Source organism: Gopherus evgoodei, chromosome 10 (genome assembly GCF_007399415.2).
Source record: "Gopherus evgoodei ecotype Sinaloan lineage chromosome 10, rGopEvg1_v1.p, whole genome shotgun sequence".
Taxonomy (NCBI): Eukaryota; Metazoa; Chordata; order Testudines; family Testudinidae; genus Gopherus; species Gopherus evgoodei.
Window position 1 is genome coordinate 40,707,363 of NC_044331.1, and position 19,707 is coordinate 40,727,069.

The 19,707-nt window shown below is 45.9% G+C and overlaps 1 protein-coding gene across 2 annotated transcripts; it reads left to right on the forward strand.

Annotated features, from left to right (window-relative positions):
* Positions 1 to 609: 609 nt before the first annotated feature.
* Positions 610 to 19,183, forward strand: SEC11A (SEC11 homolog A, signal peptidase complex subunit). 2 transcript variants are annotated; one of them, XR_004002379.1, is made up of 6 exons: positions 610 to 722; positions 3,046 to 3,155; positions 10,890 to 11,039; positions 12,984 to 13,103; positions 16,339 to 16,813; positions 18,466 to 18,523. XR_004002379.1 is itself a non-coding variant. In XM_030578160.1 (6 exons), exons 1-6 carry the CDS (start codon positions 672 to 674, stop codon positions 18,760 to 18,762), a joined length of 540 nt encoding a protein of 179 aa, XP_030434020.1. In that variant the 5' UTR covers positions 610 to 671; the 3' UTR covers positions 18,763 to 19,183. The 2 variants fall into 2 exon arrangements, 1 of the variants encoding a protein (XP_030434020.1); XM_030578160.1 differs by lacking the exon at positions 16,339 to 16,813 and adding an exon at positions 18,712 to 19,183.
* Positions 19,184 to 19,707: the final 524 nt, after the last annotated feature.

Consider the following 19,707-nt stretch of genomic DNA (forward strand, 5'->3'; position numbering starts at 1 on the left):
CAGGGTTTCTTCCTTTGATGATGGGTTCCCTACAGCATGACTGAAGATTTTTAGAAAAGTCATTGCTAAAGGCAGATGTTCTATCTGGTCTGCACTAATTCACACTCAAGTATCAGAGGGGCAGTTGTGTTCGTCTGGATCTGCAAAAGCAGCAAAGCAGCCCATGACACCTTATAGACTAACATATGTTAGTCTATAAGGTGCCACAGGATTCTTTGCTGCTAGTTCACGCTATAAACTATAAAACTGTCATAGTAAGGGCAGGGGGCACTGAAGGGGTGCAGGTGGGGCTGGAGGGTGGTGTTGGGGCAAGGAAGTGATGTGGGTAGGGTTGGGGGATGAAGGTATGTGGGGTCAGATGAGGTCAGGGGGCAATGAAGGTATGGGTGGGGTCAAGGGGATGAAGGCGGGTAGGGTGGGGTCGGGGTGATGAAGATGTGGGTGGGGGCGGCGAGCGATGAAGGGGTGGGGGTAGGGTCGGGAGATGAAGGCAAGGGAGGTCAGGGGGCGATGAAGGGGTGGGGGTGGGGCTGGAGGGTGCAGTCGGGGCGATGTTGGGGGAGGGGCGGCGAAGTGCTTTGGGCGGGGCCTGGGGCAGGCGCTGCCGGAAGTGGCGCTGCGGCCCGGAAGCGGAAGTGGCGCGCTGGCGGCCGGCTCTGGCGGCTCCAGCGATGCTCTCCCTGGACTTTCTGGACGATGTGCGGCGCATGAACAAGCGGCAGGTGAGGCCCCCGGGGGTGAGGCCTCGGAGCTCCCGGGCTCGGGGCGCTGGCAGTCTCCAGTCAGGCACCGACTGCTGCTCCGCCCGCTGGCCCCCGCGCAGCCTGCCTTGCAGGCCCGGACCCGGGGCCGCGGGGAGCTCTGGCCTGGGCTGGGGCCTCCTGTTGCCGCAGGTCGTGGAGCTTTGGCCCCCGGGTACCTAGGCGTCTGGGGGGGGGGAGCAAGGGCCGGCGCCCCCTTTTCCTTCCTTCCTTCCTTCCGGCCGGCGCCCCGTTCTGCCCGCTCGCGGAGCTGAGCCGGGTGAGGAGCGTGGGGACGGGCTTTGGCTCGTATGGCTGCTGATGCCCCGCTGTGACTGGCCTTGGAGCCCCCGACGCTAGTCCCCAGCCTGAGGAGGTTGGCAGTGGTCCTGGGGGTCGCACGGGTTTTCTGAATTTTGCTGCAGTGAACTGCTCCCCAAGTCTGACCATTTGCCTATCAGTGCAGGAGCATCCATTCTTGGGCTTCAGACCAGTGGCAGATTTAGAGTTAGTGGGGCCCTGTGCTCAGCTTCATTTTTGCCCCCCAACCCCATGGGACCCAGCCAAGAAAAAGAACATTCTCTCTCATCTCTCCCATCCCCTGTTTTTCACTCTTTTTTTTCCTTCAGAACTTTTAAGATTAACTATAAACTGACTTTCAGAGTAGCAGCCGTGTTACTCTGTATCCGCAAAAAGAACAAGAGTACTTATGGCACCTTAGAGACTAACAAATTTATTTCAGCGTGAGCTACAGCTCACTTCCTCAGATGCACCTGAAGAAGTGAGCTGTAGCTCACGAAAGCTTATTCTGAAATAAATTTGTTAGCCTCTAAGGTGCCACAAGTACTCTTGTTCTTTTTATAAACTGTCTGCCCTTCTTATCATGCCAGACTCCAAGGGGAAGTTTTTTCAAAATATTTATCCTTTGAGGATCAAAAAGTGCTTTAAACTAAGATGAACTAAATCGATTGTCTGAATATTTTTATGAGGTGGGTAAAGAGTATATAGAAATCACTTCTGCCGCTGCTGAAAGGTAGCTACCTCTGTGGTAGAACACAGCAGCTATTTAGCAGAGCACAAAAGACCACACCGTAACTGAAGGACCAGAACAGAAGAAAACATAATCTCAACTGACTCCATGCCATGCTTTGGGAGATTCCAGATCAGAACCTTTTAGCGCAAGATTTCAGTGCTCCAATTACCTAAATCTCTATATGTTTGCTTAAAAGTGGTATATATGCATCATATAGTTTATGTTCATTAGTTATAAAGTATCGTACAGAACATGTTTCAGAGTAGCAGCCGTGTTAGTCTGTATCCACAAAAAGAACAGGAGTACTTGTGGCACCTTAGAGACTAACAACTTTATTTGAGCCCACAAAAGCTTATGCTCAAATAAATTTGTTAGTTTCTACGGTGCCATAAGTACTTCTGTTCTTCATACAGAACATGGTACTTCACAAAAATATATTAAGCCTACATCCTTGTGCCAAAAGAGCTTACCATCTGAGACTAGCTTATGAATATGCATTTATCTCTGAGTAACAGGCCGCATACAGCTGTACTGACCCATGGCGAGCCCTGAGTGGCACCGAGTTGGACTCAGATTCTCATTGCTTTCTTGCCCACAAATTTGGAAGAAAGTCATGTACTGCAGTTTGAAAGCATGCAAATTCCCCCCACAGCCCACTTTTGTGCTTTGTCAGCATTCCTGGTGTGGGGAAGGAGAGCTGAAAGATCACCCATTCTCTCCCTCCCCCAGTGGGCTGCGCCGAGCTGCCACTTGCCAGGCAGTGGCAAGTGGCACGAACGCGGGCCAAAGGACTCAGGAGGAGCAGGGGGCAGCCATGCAACCGGAGAGAAGTGGCAGTTTTCCCCTTCAGAGCGCTGCTTCTCTGTAGCCAGCTGCGTGGCCACCTTGTGCTCCTCCTGCATCCTCCGGCCCCCGTTTGCAGTGTTCGCCACCACCTACAACTCCCACCTGCTTTCCTGAGACTGTGGGTGAGCCTCCCTCCCTGTTCTCCTGCCCCCCACAGTTTCTGCCCCTGCAGGCCAGCCCCGCAGAGGGGGCTGCCCGAGTGCTCGACCCAGGGGCTCCCTGTCGTTGGGGGGCCCCATGCCAGGGCATGGTATGTTTCATGGTAAATTGGCACCTGCTTCAGACCTAGTATGCTTGCAAAGGCAGTGCCTCATAGTCACTCACTTGTTGGAAATCTGTTTTCCTCGTTCTCCACGTCACCACCTGTAAGGTTATTCTATGTCCACGTCTGTGCTTCCTTAACCTAGTGTCTTTTTCTTATTGCAGCTGTATTATCAGGTGCTGAACTTTGGGATGATTGTCTCCTCAGCTTTAATGATCTGGAAGGGGCTAATGGTGGTTACAGGAAGTGAAAGTCCCATTGTAGTGGTACTCAGGTAAAAATTGTTTGACTTTCAGACCTCTCATGAGATGCAGCTAATGAGGCATATTATGGATCTGGCTTTGAGAGGCTAGGAGGCGGAATGTTTTCGTTCAGGGAAGGAACACAAATGATTCAGCCCTATAGCATTTCAGCAACACTGGCTTAAAGATGGCTTGGCTGGGAAGCATTCATTCATATATTATTTGAATGCCCAGCATCTCCTGTACGCTTTCTAGCCAGACTTCTTTTTAGTCTAGTTCTTGTTCTTCATGCACAGAAATTGCTCATGTGGCTTTAAGCTTGCTGTTGAGCTACTCTGCTGTTTTCCTCATGCCCCTTTTTGCAAGAAAGTAGCGTTGTAAGGAATAAAACCCCACAGACCTTGTGAACCCAGGAAATGCAGAGCTCAGGTGACGCTTCCCACACTGTATGGTAAAGCATGTGACTCAGGAAGCTCAAGGGTGTTAGAATCCTATGGGGAGCATTTTTTTTATAAAGACCCGAGATGGGCTTCAGATGCTAACACTCACCACGAGCTGGGCCATGTCAGAAGACACAGTCTCTGCCTCAAAGAGCTTACAGTCTAGTTCGACTCAGAAGAACAGTGGGAGTGGGGAGAGGGAGGGAGACAAGCAAAGTGAATATTTATATATAAAAATTCAAACTGCCCCTCAGTGTAGTTGTTAGATATTAACTTCATGTGGGCATCAGGTAGAAGAGGATCTTGGAGAGGGACTTGCTGGAAGAGTGTACCTGTCATGGGTACTGGAACAGACAATAAAAGCCCATCCTCTCAACCAAGGGGAGAGACCCAAAGCCTGGGCAACACATGAGAAAAGTAAAAGGTCATAGGGCCAAAACAAGGTATCCAAGGGGGGACACAAGCGAACCCAGGTCAGTGCCCACTGCTCCTCAGAGAAGTCCAAGAAGCTAATAGATGCCGCCCAGAGATGTAGTACAACAAGGGACCAGAAGGAGGCCCCAGAGTTGCAGATCACCCACCACCCCCATTGAGTTTCCTTAGCCTGATCTGGTGGATGACAAGGAGGTCTTGTGACTTTGTGGAAGGAAGACGGTGTAGTGGCCTTATGGATGGGTTCAGTGCAGACGTTCCAGATCTAAGGGATCGCATAGAAGTGAGCATGAAGAAATGACGAAGGAGGGAGGTCAGAGGTAAAGGAAGGGGGGGCAGTGTCCAATTGATTCTCTTCAAGATTGGGTTACCAGTAAAGCAATGCATCTGTTTATGTTGTAAAGAGTAGCTTCTCAAAAGGATAGCAGCTTGAACTGAAACTAAATTGTGGAATACAACAGAAAATATAAATGCCCTTTTTTCCCGCTGTCTTCATTGTTTTCCATTTTGCTGCTACACATACATTTAAAGTAAGTGAAGAGCTCTTAATGGCAGTGAAATTGAATCCATGAGGAAGTCAATGTAGAGATGGAGACACTCAGCAGGGAAACTTATGATTGCTATTAGTATAACAAATGTGAACAGAATTGTTTAGTGTCTTGGTTTGCGATTGAATGTGCTGTGTTGCTCTCTTGTAACAAGGCTGAGATGTGCTGACCACTCGGTTTCACACCCAGAGTTCTATTTTCTGGCCATCTGATGAGCTAGCTGTAAGACTACAAGCAAGTTTTCCTTCTCACTTCAGTAGATCTGGCTGAACTCTATGCATATGACTCCATGGGAAATTCTTTCACATGGCATCTTGACTCTGCGTGAGCTAAGAAATGCAATAGGAAATGAGTGGGGCTAGTGTCCACAAGTTGTAACTTGAAATAGCTTCCTGTTGCTGAAATTCCTGGGGCAGTGGCTATAAAGTAGAACTTTAGAGTTACGAACGCCAGAGTTATGAACTGACTAGTCAACCCCAGACCTCATTTGAAATCGGACGTACACAATCAGATGGCAGCAGAGACAAAACAAACAAATACAGCACAGTACGAAGTTAAACGTAAACTACTAAAAAATGAAAGGGAAAATTTAAAGAGTTGACAAGGTAAAGAAATTGTTTCTGTGCTTGTTTCATTTAAATTAAGATGGTTAAAAGCAGCATTTTTCTTCTGTGTCATGGTTTCAAAGCTGTATTAAGTCAATGTTCAGTTGTAAATTTCGGAAAGAACAACCATGATGTAACCAAAGTTACGAACATTTCAGAGCTATGAAAAGCCTCCGTTCCCGAGGTGTTCGTAAGTGAGGTTCTACTGTACCTATTGCAGGTACTGGCTTTCCCAGAATGTACCTGTACTAACTTCACAGGTCCAGTTCTCTGGGGACATTGGCTGTACAGCTTGTCAGTGTTTATCGTCATGTCACTTTGAAAACAAACTTCTCTGTCTCACTGCTGATTCCTCAGAGTGCTGCTGAGAGGCATTTCACCCACTTCCTGTTGATAAGATGGGAGGCCATAAAGTCACTTTCCCTTTTCAGTGAAATGATGTTATCTGCTGACAAGCAACCTTTGCCTAGTATCTCCAGGCACAATGGGAATACATGCAGTGCTTGAAGTATGTTTCCTTTTATAGTGACTCTATTTGCAATGAAAAAGGTTAGGGATGCTGTAATATTCTGCCATTTACAAGAAAAAAGATTAGTAGGAGTGCCTGCAATGAGACTGTTTGAGGAAACATGCTGAATCACTAGAACCGATCTCTAGCACAGTCAGTCTGAGAACTTGAGAGCCCTTCTATTTTGAGCATACGTGCTAGACAGGATGTGTCTACACTGACCTTAAGGCCTGGTCTGCGCTACAAAGTTAGATTGACGTAAGTTACCTTGCATTGACCTATTTGTGCGCATATCTACTACAAAAAAAGATTTCTAGTTGACAGCGCCCTCTTTACTGACGCAGTAAAACCACCTCTGAGGTCAACATTGCAGGTGTAGATGCTGCATGACCTGTGTTAACCTAACAGTCTTCCAGCAGCTGTCCCAGAATGCCTTATTCTCTGTGACAGTGACCACTCCGGCCACAATCTCAAACTCCACTGGGCAGGGCTAACAGAGACCAGAATCACCACCTCCTTAAAACCCCTGCATATTTTTGAAATCCCTTTTCCTGATTGCCCACCTTGGCAAGCACACCTAGCAGCTCACCCTTGTGTGCAGCTGCCCAATTAACCATGTCTGCTTCATGCACACAGAGAAGTACTAGATATGCTTCTGCCTGGTGTGGACAGGAGGTATTGGATCTCACGGGCCTGTGGGGAGAAGAAGCTGTGCAAGCACAGCTATGGACAAGCCTTAGAAACATGGACATCTACAAGCAGCTTGCATGGGGGATGCAGGGAAAAGGTATGACTGGAATCAGCAGCAGTGCTGTGTGAAAGTTAAGGAATTTTGCCTGGAATACCACAACCAGGGAGCACAACAATGGACCAGGTGTTATGCTGTTGATCTGCCGCTTCTTCAAAAACTGCATGCCATACCTGGCAGAGACCCCACCAGCACCCCGCACACCATTGCAGATACATTGGAGGAGTCTGAGACAGCCCACAACTGTGAGGATGTACAGCCAGGGATGGACAACGTACAGCCAGGGACTCTGGCCATGCTGCAGGGCCTGCTTGAGACTCTGCCACAGTGCCACCCAGCAAGTGTGGATGAGCCTGATGAAGGGAAAGGGAGCTCAGATAAGTGTGGCATACCTTTCCTTGCAATATTTAAATGCAAGGATGGTTCCTGGCCCATCCCCAAGTTAACAAGACAGACAAAAGGAACAACTTTTCATACAAGAAGAGGTAGTGTTGTCATCTGTCTCATTCCACTGGTAGGTTAGACAGTGGATGGGCTATGCAGCATGGTTTATGTGCATAGGGATGTCCCTTTTGTCCTCCAGAAAGATTTCAATGAAACTTCCATGGAGATACTCTGCAGTCTTGTCCAAAAGGTTTCTAGGAATGGCTGCTTTATTCCTTCCTCCAATGTAGGATACTTTCCCATGCTGCTCTGCGATAAGTTTGGCTGGTACCATTGTAGTAAACAGGCTAGCGGAGTGTAAGCCAGTGTGGTTTTAGGATGCCATTAGCAGTTGTTCTCTGTGCCTTTGGGAGCCTCAGGAGATCACCAAAAATTACCACTCAATATGGAAAATAATGCCAATGTTCAGTGCCGTTGCTTATGCCAGCGGTTCTCAAATTGTGGGCCGGGATCCTGTTTTAATGGGGTCTCCAGGACTGGTGTTAGACTTGCTGGGGCCTGGGGCTGAAGCCCAAGGCTCACTGCCTGGGGCTTCAGCCAAAGCCGAAAGGCTTCAGCCATGGGTGGTGGGGCTCAGGTTACAGCCACACACACACTCCCCTCCTCAACCTGGGCTTTGGCCCCCTGCCTGAGGCAGTGGCTTTAAGTTTGCGCCACCCAGGGCAGTGGGGCTGGGGGCGGTTCAGGCTTCAGTCCCCCCTCCTGGGGTCAATTAGTAATTTTTGTTGTCAGGGGATTGCAGTGCAATGAAGTTTGAGAACCCCTGCCCTATACTCATACCCATGGAATAGGGAATGAACTTCTATGTCTTCATACAACAGAAGATTCTTCTCCCTAAACCTGGTGATAATATTTACTGTGGCTGGGACCAGAGAGTGGTGCTGTACCAAGGCAGTCCAAAGCTGAAATGTTAATAAGCATTTCTTAAAGGCTTATGTCAATAATGGATGTGTCTGTAAATCTGATGTCACATCTGTTTTTTATCAGTAGCTTCTGTCATGGCAGCCTTGAGGGGTGTCCCCTCCACACCCGCAGAATGTCTGACCCTGGGGACAAGGTGAAAGAAGAGGACTACAGAGGACATGTCCAGTGAAATCCTACAAGCGAGTGTTGCATCAGACCAGGAACAAAAGGCTTGAAGGGCCAATATGAATGACAGCGTGGAAAAGGACGGGGGACAGTAGGAAGGCTCAAGAATCCCAGCAGGACAAGGAGCAGGAAAATACTCCAGGACATTATGGGTCTTCTCAGGTAGCAAACACAAAGGCTACTGGTCCATAATTCCTGGACCCTCTACCCTTTGCAGTCCTTGGAGAACTGCATGATTGCTGCTGCTGCTCCCTATACCCTCCATCATACTCATGGCATCATGAGGGCACATACCTACCACTGCCTATGCCTGCCACTCCATCCTGGGAGACAACAGGGAAGACCAGAGCCTCACATACTGACATGCAAGAACAATGGCTGGTGTATGTGGGCCCACAATGAACTACATTTGTGCACTCAAGTGGATGTGTGTTTACTTAGTTCTAATTTTAAATTTTCTCCCCATCAAGTTATGTTAAAAATTTGTATAATATTGCCTGTGGGGTGTTTTTTCACACTGATTTTCTGCACTATTTATTCCCATTCAAAGTTTTATTTTTGGAGAACCAAATTATCTTAGTTCGCAAATGCAGAATGCATAGTGGTAGTCAAAGCAAACAATACTTGTAAATGCAAACCAAGCACCACAGAACTCATAGCTTCAGTAAAATGAACAGTCATAGTTATAAATGTATAGCAAGCACTATGCAATTCTTTGCAGCACCCAAAGCTCCAGGCCCAGAGAACACTTCCACACAAAACACTGCTGTAACTGATGACTAAAGTGAATTTTCAAAGTCTCCCTCAGTCGCATAGCTCCATATTGTTGGACTCTTTAGAGTTAGCAGACAACCACCAGTGCTCCTTCAGGTGTCTTGCTCTCTTGCATCTGCTGAGATGGTAGTTGGATCTTTCCTTGGCGCTGTCCACCTGCCCAGTGTGACTTCATGAGCCAGTGGAGCAAGGGATAGGCTGGGTTCCTCAGAATCACTGCTGGTATCTCAGTAGTGCCAGGTCGTAATCCAGTAGTAAGGAGAGAAAGTCCTGTTTTCATCAAGATGAGAGCAATTGTGCACTTTCCCTGACCAGCCCAAATTGATATCTGTGAAGCATCCCTGATGATCCACTAGCACTTACATAATTCTAGAAAAGTAGCCCTTTCTGTTGATGTTCCTGGGGGCAAGGCAAGCTGATACCAAAACAGGGATGTGCATACCGTCTGCCGCCCCAGTGCAGTGCAGGAATCCCATTGCTGCAGATCCATCCACAGTGCTGAGGGTCGCAGTCCTGCATAGCTGAAGACTATTAGTAGCCCTGCACACTTGCATCACAACAGCCCACACCAGATTTCCCACCTCCAAAATGATTTCTCACTGACTAGTGGCAATCCAACTTTGCAAACTTCCAGAGCATGATCGCCACTCGCTTTTCTATTGTCAATGCAGCTCTCATTCTGTTGTCCATGCACTGGAACGCTGGGATGAGCTCAGCACACAGATCCAGGAACGTGGCCTTGCATGCCCAAAAGTTCTGTAGCCAATGCTCATTGACCCATAGCTGCATTAAGATGTGATCCCAGCTGTCAGTGCTCATTTGGGGGGCCCACCATCTGCAGCTGCTCCATTAATGCCACTAACAACCCTCAACTGTTCTTTGCAGTGTTGCTCAGCAAACTGTTCTCAAAGAAATCCTCATGTCCACTATTGTTGCTGTACTTTCTGTGGGTCTGCAAGTACAGGAGAATCATGTGTCTTGTGTTCTCAACATTTGTGAGAACAGTGCAGAGCTCTGTGCTTCTGTCAGAGTGGGATTTTTTTTTAAAGGGGAAATTGTGGGATATGGATGACATTATGGGATGGAGAAAGTTGCATGCTGAAAACTTGACCTCTAGCTCCTGCAGATCCTTGGGTGAGTTATTACTCGCCCACAACACATTGCAAAAATTCCCCAAAAGGCATTGCAGCAGATGGCATAGTTGTGGTGCACTGCACTTTACATCACACAAGTTCTCTGGGTGAATGTTTGTAGCGTCAATGGAAGCAGCCAAGTATGCCCATGCCAAAGCGATATACTAATTTCAGCAACTGCATGCAGACAAAGCTTGCGTCAGCCGAAATCTGTAGCATAGGCATGGCCTAAAACTTCCCACCATTGCAGTAGTCCTGGTGCAGCTCTAGCAGTGGGTGGGGGAACAAGTTGCTGGTGGCCACCAGCCTCTTTGCCACTGTGAGTAAGTCTGGATACCAGAGAGCCTTGCCTGGTTGGCGTGGTGGTGGTAACAGCCAGTGCTTTATCTCTAGTAGAGCTGCACCAGTGGCCGTGCAGTGGTGGAAAATCGAAGCATAGTGTGGGTGAAACTGAAGTGTCTCGGCTTCAACTACTTTCCTCGGGGACTCTTAGTTTTAAGAGGGGAGCGAGGGAGTAGACTTATAGATACTTTGGGTGATGAGCAATAAGACATTACAATTACATTTTCTTGATATCTAGGTGCATATCTTCATACCAGATTAACTATGTTAAGCGACGTATTGTATATTGGTCACATCTTGCTTTATCATTAACATTCTCTTTTTTCCAAAATGATTTAAACATGACCTTAACATAGTGTGTGTACATTTGTAATGATTCATATTAACATTTTGGTTTTTTGGAGTGAAGCTGTGTGTTTTGTAGGGAAAGGAAGGGAGAAAGTCTCAAGAGAATAAAAAGAAAGGAAAGCTAAGTGGAAGAGAGGGAATGTAATTTAATTATCTTCTGTATATATTTGTCTGGTTGTCTTACAGCTATGGGATTACTTTGTCTATATCCAAGCATCTCAGTGATTTCAGTATTTCGATTGTCCTCCCTTAGGAAAACATTCTGGGGTTTACTTGAAACCATATAGATTTCAACCACTGATTCTAATTTTTCAAATGCCCTTGTTTCATAACTGCTATTTTCCTTGTCTTTCAGTGGCAGCATGGAACCTGCTTTTCACAGAGGAGATCTTCTGTTCTTAACCAACCGAATTGAAGATCCCATCAGGGTGGGAGAAATTGTGGTCTTTAGGATAGAAGGAAGGGAAATTCCAATAGTTCATAGAGTCTTGAAAATTCATGAAAAGTACGTATAGCGTCTGTGTGGTGATTGTATTGCAAATGTCTGTAGCCATGTCACTTTGGGCTGTGCTTATCTCACAAAATATTCTGGTTGGTAAGTGGATGGGAGACATCAAGAAAAGCCTGGGTGCTCCAGGAAGTGCTGTGAAGGCTCTTACCTCAGCACTGACCCCGTGTCCTACCAGAGTGCTGGGAAATAGCATGCTGCTGGAAGGGTCTTCATGCAGATGAATTACAGTCAGGTCCTGATTACTTGTGCTAAAGATCTCTTGCCATTTTTCGCAAGTTGTGGGCTAATCCTGGAGTCCTGATCCCAATTCTGCCTCCATTAACTTCCTCTGCAACATTACTGGAATGCAGTACTGTTCACTTCCTGTCCCATACTGCTGGGTAGTGTTCATGTGGTCCTCGTGTTTGTAAAGATAACTTTTAAAGCCATGAGCAGTGAAGCAGAGCAGACAGCCTGAAGCACTAGGTCTGAGGTCTGACCTCCACATTCATTTCAATGGGTGTTAACTCTGAAAGCCAAAGATAACCATTTAATTTTTGACATTTCTGCTGTCACCAGCAGTGAGTTTGAGTATTTATCCTAGAGTTAAGCTGCCTCCTGTTTCTCCCTAGATACCAAAAGTCCCAGCTGTTCTCTACCCAGTGGCCAAAATCTCTAGCTTCCTGATTTACAATTTCCATTGTGTAGTAATGGGCTGTCAGTATGAGACTGTAGCCTATTGAAAACCAAAAATGTGCAGGTTCTTATCTTTCTCTGACTCCAGATCAAATCCCCTTTGTTTACAAAGGAAAGTGTGTTCTACCCATCAACCCTACAAAGTCCTTCTGGACTAAGAACTAAACTGGATTCATTCTCTATCTCCAGAGGTAAAGATTCTGCTGTCAGAATTTACTTAACAGTTCTATCGCTTTGTGAGACAGGCCAGAATCCAGTTCCCTGTCCCAGAGCTTGGTGACTCTGCAGGGCTAGTAAGGATGAGAAGCTGTGGCAACTTATGGTTAGCACTCAGGTCAGCTACTTATTCTGATAGCTGGTATCTCCAGGGTTCAGATCTGCACTGCGAGAAGCAGCCACTGTTGCATAATCCTTTTTGAGAGCAGACCTGCACTGTACACTCCTATTTTGACATCCTCACTTGTTGCTGAATTGCAACAATAAGCTCTCTGAGGCAGCCTTCAGGTACTGTACCGATAACAAGGCTGCCCGTACCTAGGACACTTTAAGGACACTCCTGCTGCTATTCGAATGCAGCTGGCGCTGTGTTCCTCTTGGACTTTCTTCTTCTTGGCTGCAGACAGTGTCAGAGCACCAGGAGGTCCGAGTGCGGTAGAGGGAGTGCACACAATGAAGAGCTTCCACATGCTTTCCAGCAGGTGGTTGATTTGATGGTAGGCCTGCAAATTGGGGAGCTCATGACATGCTGAACCAAGTCATAAGAGCAGCTCCAGTTGGCACATGCTTTCAAAGGACCATTCACAAGTGACTGGAATGTGCTAGAGCCCAGTTGGTAGCACCGTTTTGTGGACTGCCACTTGGAAATATGCATCACTTGGGAGCTCTAGAAAGGTGGAAGGAAATATCAGGAAACACTGCAGGTCGAAAGGGAGGCAGAAAGGATCAGAAGCAGGAGAGAAATTACTGAGCGAGAAGCAACCCCACATCCCATCAGTGCCATCCAGAAACTCTTAGGAAAGAACATCAGTGTGTTGGAATTAGCGGGGCCAGGAGTGTTCTCTCTTGTGTTTTAAATATTTCTAAGTATTTAATCTGCCCTTCAAAAAAGGCTTTGAAGGGGGAGGGTTCCACTTGGCTGGGACCTCTGACAAACCTGTGTGTTTGTTTGAAATGTTTGTATATCATAGTCCCTGCAGTCATTGTACTTGCTTGGAATAGCTGTTAGTGGCTCATCTGTGACCTGTGGTCTCTTTTCTTTTTAAGGCAAAATGGAGACATCAAATTTTTGACAAAGGGAGACAATAATGCCGTAGATGACAGAGGGCTATACAAACAAGGGCAGCACTGGCTGGAGAAGAAAGACGTGGTGGGGCGAGCAAGAGGGTAAGTGCAGCTGTCCAGCAGAGGAGGGTGTATTCTGACCAGGGCTGCCGAGAGCAGCTTCGGGCCCCGGTGAAAAATTCTTTTCGGGCCCCCCAGCAAGGGCGGACTGGCTAAACAGGGCCGACGAAGCTGGACCCTGGGCCCCCTTCTGGACCACCGGGCCCCAGTAATTTGTACTGGCTTTTCCTCACTCTCGTCAACCCTGGCTGTGACCAGTGCTTGTCTCCAGTGTGAGCAGGAAAATGCTTTCTTCTGTTGAGCTCTTCCTTGTTGGAATTTCTGTGGTTTTTGATTAAAGTGGCATGTCAGCAACTAATGTGTGGAATTGAGTAACAAAGGCAAGTTCACTTCTTGGCTTGCCTTGACCAAAGGTATCCATGAGTGAACTGCCCTCCAGGTTTCTGCTCATTTCCTGTCTTGGAGGTGGATGAGCTGTCATGTAGCCCCTTCCAGAACTCAATTAAAGCTGATCTGCAATGGGAGTGTACTCTTTCACTGCTTTATGATGGATAAAGAAGGCTGGAAAGGCTTTTTATGTTCAAAATTCAGGTCTTGCCTGCCTGGTGACTTGGGACTTAGTGCAGTTTTGGCACAAATGCTAAGACAATGAAAGTTCAGCAGCTGAAGATGACGGAGATTTTTTAGTCAGACTGCTTAAAGTTAATGTCTATTTAACTCTAATGCTTAGTGAACAGTTGTGAGAAAGACCATCTCTGCCAAAGGTTCAGTGCTGCTTTCAGTTATAGCACAAGAGCAAAAGAAACATCCCCGAGAACCCAAAGACATTCCTAGGAAAACTCATTATTTTTGATAATTACAATAGAAAGCTTTCAGGCTTCATTTACCTATGATAAAGAATCAAGTAAAGGCACAAGCTTAACTTAAAAAAAAAAAAAAAATCACCAAGTTAATATCAGTAGCACTTGGATGAAAATTTTCAAAGGGGAGTAGAAAAACTCTTGACTGGAGTTGAAGATCAAATAGCTTAATGACTTGTTGATGCTAAATACTAAAAAGGCTTTTCGTTGCTTTCAGGCAAAGCACACATTGAACTGGTGTATTGAAGAGTGTTTGTATTTATTTATAAAATAAATCATTTTAGCTTGATTAAAAGAAATGATTGGCTGACTGAACTTTGGAAGGCATAATTTAAGGCTAAGGTTTAGTCATGGATATTTTTAGTAAAAGTCATGAGCAAGAAACAAAAATTCATGGCCTGAGACCTGTCCATGGCTTTCACTATAAATATCCCTGACCAAAGCTTTGCAGCTCCTGGGGTACCGCTGCTCTGGGGGAGCTATGGGGCTGATGGCTGGCCACTGCTCTGGTGGTGGGGGCTGACTGCCTCCCACCATCTGCTTGTATGAGGCCTCTGGGAATCACTGCTCCCACAGCCTCCAGGGTGGCCCTTGGTACCGCTGCTGCTCCAGGGCTGTACCAGCAGTGGCCGGTGCTCCTGGCTTCAGGGCCACCCCGGGGTCCGTGCCAGCAGCAGCTGGTGTGTCAGGCCGTCCCAGGGCCAGCTGTAAGTGCTAAACTTCATCTGAATGTTCTCTCAACCGTCTGGGAGATTGGAGTCCTTTGTCCGCACATCTCTGCCTTATCTGGACAATTGTCCCTTACAGAGCCAGTCTAAATACTAAAGTGTGCACAGCCCACAGCACAGGCAGGCCTTAGGCTCCACTCTCCTACAGCTGGGGCCAGATGGTGACCTGAAGAGCTAGTTAAAGTTTGAGTGTCCCCCAAAGAATCTCCTTGCTACAGCTCTAAAATCTTCAGGCCTGTCTTTTGAGTCCCATTTCACACACCTACCCCAAAATGGCAAACGCTGGCTCTACTTCTGGTGTCAAATCTGTGCAGAGTTCATCTGTCCCAAAACTTCCAGGTGCCTTAGACGCACTTCATAGTAGTGCGACGTTGCACTCCATATGTTTTATGGAAATATGCTTATGAGTGTGAATATGATGTAACTGGAATATGCTTTATGCAAAAGGTCTCTTGTAAAGTATCATCATAAAGGTTATAACCTACTGAATATAGTCCTCCTATTTGTATGTATCATTCTTATATCTGAAGCTAGAAATATGAAGTATAACTCTGAGGTCCTATTGTAATTATGCAAAGTATGGGCCATTAATTGTGGTTTAGAATCTTGATGTCTCCCATTGACTAAGACAATTGGTTGAAATGGCTCTGTTTACTTACAAACTTTCCTGTGTACCTGTGGGCCAGCCCAGGAAGAATGGAGGCTGGGGTCTCACAGGACATGTGATCATGTCACCTGATACTGGAATCCATCTTAAATCTGGTACTTTTCCATTTAGAAGGAGGGGTGGGGACCCCCCCCCCCCTTGAGACCCAGAGAGACAAAAGATTCCTGCCTTGTGCCAAAACTATAAAATGGGGTGGAACAGAACAATGGGGGCACCAGTCATTAGAACACCCCTGCTTTCCACCTAACAAGAACTGTACCAGGGGAAAGGATTGGGCCCAGATTAGGAAGGTGTCTAGTCTGTGAAAGAAGCTTATTGGAACATCTCTAAGGGGGAGATTTTACCTGTAATCAGTTTCTTAATGGATTAGGCTTAGACTTGCGTGGTTTTGCTTTATTTTGCTTGGTGACTTTCTTTGTTCTGTCTGTTATTACTTGAAATCACTTTAATCTTACTTTTTATACTTAATAAAATCACTTTTGTTTATTAATGGACCCAGAGTAAGTGATTGATACCTGGGGGGGCAAAGAGCTGTGCATCTCTCTCTATCAGTGTTATAGAAGGCAGACAATTTATGAGTTTACCTTGTATAAGCTTTATACAGAGTAAACCAGATTTATTTGGGGTTTGAATCCCACTGGGAGCTGGGTATCTGGGTGCTGGAGTCAAATGACCAGCTGAGCAGTTTTTAGTTAAAGTCTGCAGCCTTGGGGGCACGGACCAGGCTTGGGTCTGTGTTGCAGCAGGCTAGAGTGTCTGGCTCAGCAAGGCAGGATTGTGGAGTCCCAAACTGTTGGGGAAAACCGGCTCAGAGGTAATCTCAGTACATCAGGTGGCAGCCTCAAGGGGGGTCTCTGTGACTGAACCCATCGCAGTGGCGTAGTTTAACAGGATATGTGCACAGCTGATTGCTTTGAGACACTGGTAGTGATTTTAAGTGAGTTTTAAGTGTGGTGGCTGGAGAACAGACAAAGTGGTTACTGATTTGTTATTTTCTGTTTGCTTATTTCGGGAAAGTGAAGTAGGAACAGAAAAACAGGAAAATGAGTGAAAGCAGTGAAGCGATTGCGAAGTTGGAGCTTTTTAGGCTGCAAGTTGCAGAAAAGGAGAGGGAGCACCAGAGATTATTGCAACTGAAAGAACTGGAGATAAAAGAAAAAAGAGAGGCAGCAAGCTCAGGAGGAAAAGGAAAAAGAGAGGCATCTAGCCCTGGAGTTAAAAGACAAAGAAATTGAGGCCCAGAGACAAGCCAGAATTGAGACCCAGAAGCATGAACTGTCTGTAATGGAGTGGAAGAGACAAAACTCTTCCCAGCTGGCTCCACTTCCCCAAAAATCCACAAATGGGAACGGTTAGGCCAGCAATATGATGAATCCAGTGATATTGCTGAATATTTCATCACCTTTGAGAGACTCTGCACTCTCCATGCGATTCCTGAGGATCAAAAAATGACTACTTTGATTGCAAAATTGACTGGGAGAGCTCGGGACATATTCAGTAAGATGCCTATTGCTGACGCTTCAAACTATGGTAAATTTAAGGAACTGGTTTGAAACAGTTCCAGATTACACATGAAACCTACAGGGTAAAATTCATGAGTCTTAAGAGGGGATCTGGATTAAGTAATGTGGCCTGTGTAAATGAAACGAGAGATTTGTTAGACAAGTGGGTGAGGGGGAAAAGGCATTTCAAGCTCTGAAGAAATGTGTGATTTGGTTACTCAGGAACAGTTCTTGAATATGTGCAGTGATGATGAAAAACAGTATTTGTGGGATAAAAGGGTGAATGAAGTGGGTGAATTAGCTGGGTTTGTGAGCAATCACAAGCCACAATTAAGCATAAACCACTGGCAAAGAGGTATAGGGTTCCTGGAAAGCAGAATCACTGTTTTACTCTTGGGAAAAAGGAGGCTGGGCGTTCACCTCCCCATTCCCCTGTTTCTCATCCCAAGTCTCCTGTAGAAGCAAAGGAGCCCAGAAGGTGCTATCATTGTAAGTCCACTGGGCACCTGAGGAATAACTGTCCTGGGCTGAAAGGGGACAGGCACCAGGTAACACATGAAATTGCTGCTTCTCAGAGCACAGAAGTATCCCAGGCTACTGCTTCTTATTACACAGGATTTGTAAAGGTTGCTTCTACACAAGCAAGCAGTGAGCATATTCATGCTGTTAAGCTTAATTGCAGAGTGATCCAAGGTTGGAGGGATACTGGTGCAGAGATTTCTGTGGTCAGGAGGGATCTGATCCATGAGGAGGATTTATTACCAGGAAAATGGCAGAATTAGAATTGATGGGAGGTTATAATGTCCTTGCACCTTTAGCTAAGGTACACATGGAAACTGGTGATTTGCAGGCTGAACTAACTGTTGCAGCGGTGGCACACAATTTTGCACCGTTTCTACTGGGGAATGATTTTTTTGATGAGGCAGAATCTGTCCCAGGGTTTGTTAGAATGTGAACCACTGATTTATATCACAAAGGGAATAGCAGAAATAGAGGGGCTTCAGAAACCAACCAGAATGGTTAGAAGATTGGAAAAAGTCCTGTATGAAGAGACTGCAAAGATTGTGGTTGCTTACTTTAGCATGAGAGAGTAAGAAGGGGCACGATAGTTATACAAAATGATGAATGCTGTAGAGAAGGTAGAACAGGAACTCTATCTTCCTGTCTCATGATACAAGAACACGGGGACATGCAGTGAAACTGTGAGGTTGCAAACTTGAAACTGAAGAAAAATTCTTTTTTAGCAATGCATAAATTAGCTGGAGAAACTGATTGCCCCAAGATATCACTGGGGCCAGGAGCTCACAGGATTGAAAAAAAGGTTGAGATTTATGGACAACAAGAATATCCCAAGTTATAATACCAGGGCTTTAAAACAAAAACCAAGAACTTGGGAAGGGACGAAACCTGACTGCTTCAGAGCTTAACCCAGCCTATTACCTAAAGAGGGTTAAGGATGAAGCTTTCCCTAGGGGAGGCTTTGCATCTTCCTCTGAAGCAGCTGTTCATAGAGAGTATCCTGTGCTTGATGGAGCGCTCCTGTCATCCAGTCTGGCAATTTCTTTGTGCATATTCCAGGGCACAACCTAGCCTGTGAAATCTTCAGTGGAAACTATCTGAAATAAGTGATTTTTTTTTCTCTTGTAGATTTGTCCCCTACATTGGAATTGTGACTATTTTAATGAACGATTACCCCAAATTTAAGGTATGACATACTTATTTTTGTCATGTTACGCTAAGAAATGATTTTCTTGTTGGTTTGCTGAGGAAGCTTCTACGCACACAAGCTAAACTGTACTTAGTGGCAGCTCTTCTTAGCATGTTTATTGTTACTGTTAGTCTGTAGAGCTAAATGCACATTCTGATTGGTGATCCTGCTGCTTTGTTTTTCAGTATGCCGTCCTCTTTTTACTGGGCTTATTTGTGCTGGTCCATCGAGAGTAGCCCAGTTGCACTGAAGTTCCTAGCGAAGATGCCATGTTTTTGTAACCAAGCGTTTTCAGTAGAGAATGGCCTGATGTGTGGTGAGAAAGGAAAATGTACATTTCAATGCTTCTTAGCAGTTTGGGTTTGTTTTTTTACTGTATAAGGAAGAATGTTAATCTCAGTATTTCCAATGGCTTGTCACATTTTAGCCTTTTTGTACATCGGTGAGTTTTTATATTAAAAATCTAAGCCAAATGTTGTGTTTTGTATTTTGAAGCTGAGCTTCATTTCTGAAGTGCCTACACAAGTGTTCTCTAGATTGGTGCTGCTCCTGGTTGCGAGTAACCCCCTCCCGTTTGTAGTTTGACAGTGTGGATGGTGACCTATAGAGGAGACGGTCTTTTTTTCCAAAACATGAATAAAATATTTTGCATAGCTTCTAAAACGGTCCCTGCCACGTTCTTGTTTTTAAAATGGTTGGAATGCAAATTCTTCCGCAACCTCATTGGAAAGGCCCAGGAATTTAGTGTTGTACTGGTTCTTAAAGAACGTCTTAGGAATTAAACTCTTTTGTTTATATGTTGCAGTAAAATAGCAGCTGTCACTTTAACTTCCTTTTTATGGGGTGAACTGTTCATATCTTTGGATATCTTAAAATCCTATTAAAATAACGTGCGTGTCTTGGACTGTGGGTAGGGGCTGTGTCATCCACCACTGCAGTGGAACCACCACTGTGGAGGACCACGATGGCTGCTCAGTCGTGCACAGTCATCGCTTTTCCAAGCTGAAAAGTCCCAGTCTTATGCATCTCTCCTCATATGGCAGCCGTTCCATACCCGTGATCATTTTTGTTGCCCTTTTCTGAACCTTTTCCAATTCCAATAGATCTTTTTTGAGATGGGATGACCAAAGCTACATGCAGTATTCAGGATGTGGGTGTACCATGGATTTATATAGAGGCAA

Coding starts and splice junctions, on each gene's coding strand:
- SEC11A (XM_030578160.1), top strand. CDS start 672: ATGCTCTCCCTGGACTTTCTGGACGATGTGCGGCGCATGAACAAGCGG. Junction 11,040..12,983: donor GTCTTGAAAATTCATGAAAA/GTACGTATAGCG, acceptor TTTCTTTTTAAG/GCAAAATGGAGACATCAAAT. Junction 13,104..18,465: donor GTGGTGGGGCGAGCAAGAGG/GTAAGTGCAGCT, acceptor TTTCTCTTGTAG/ATTTGTCCCCTACATTGGAA.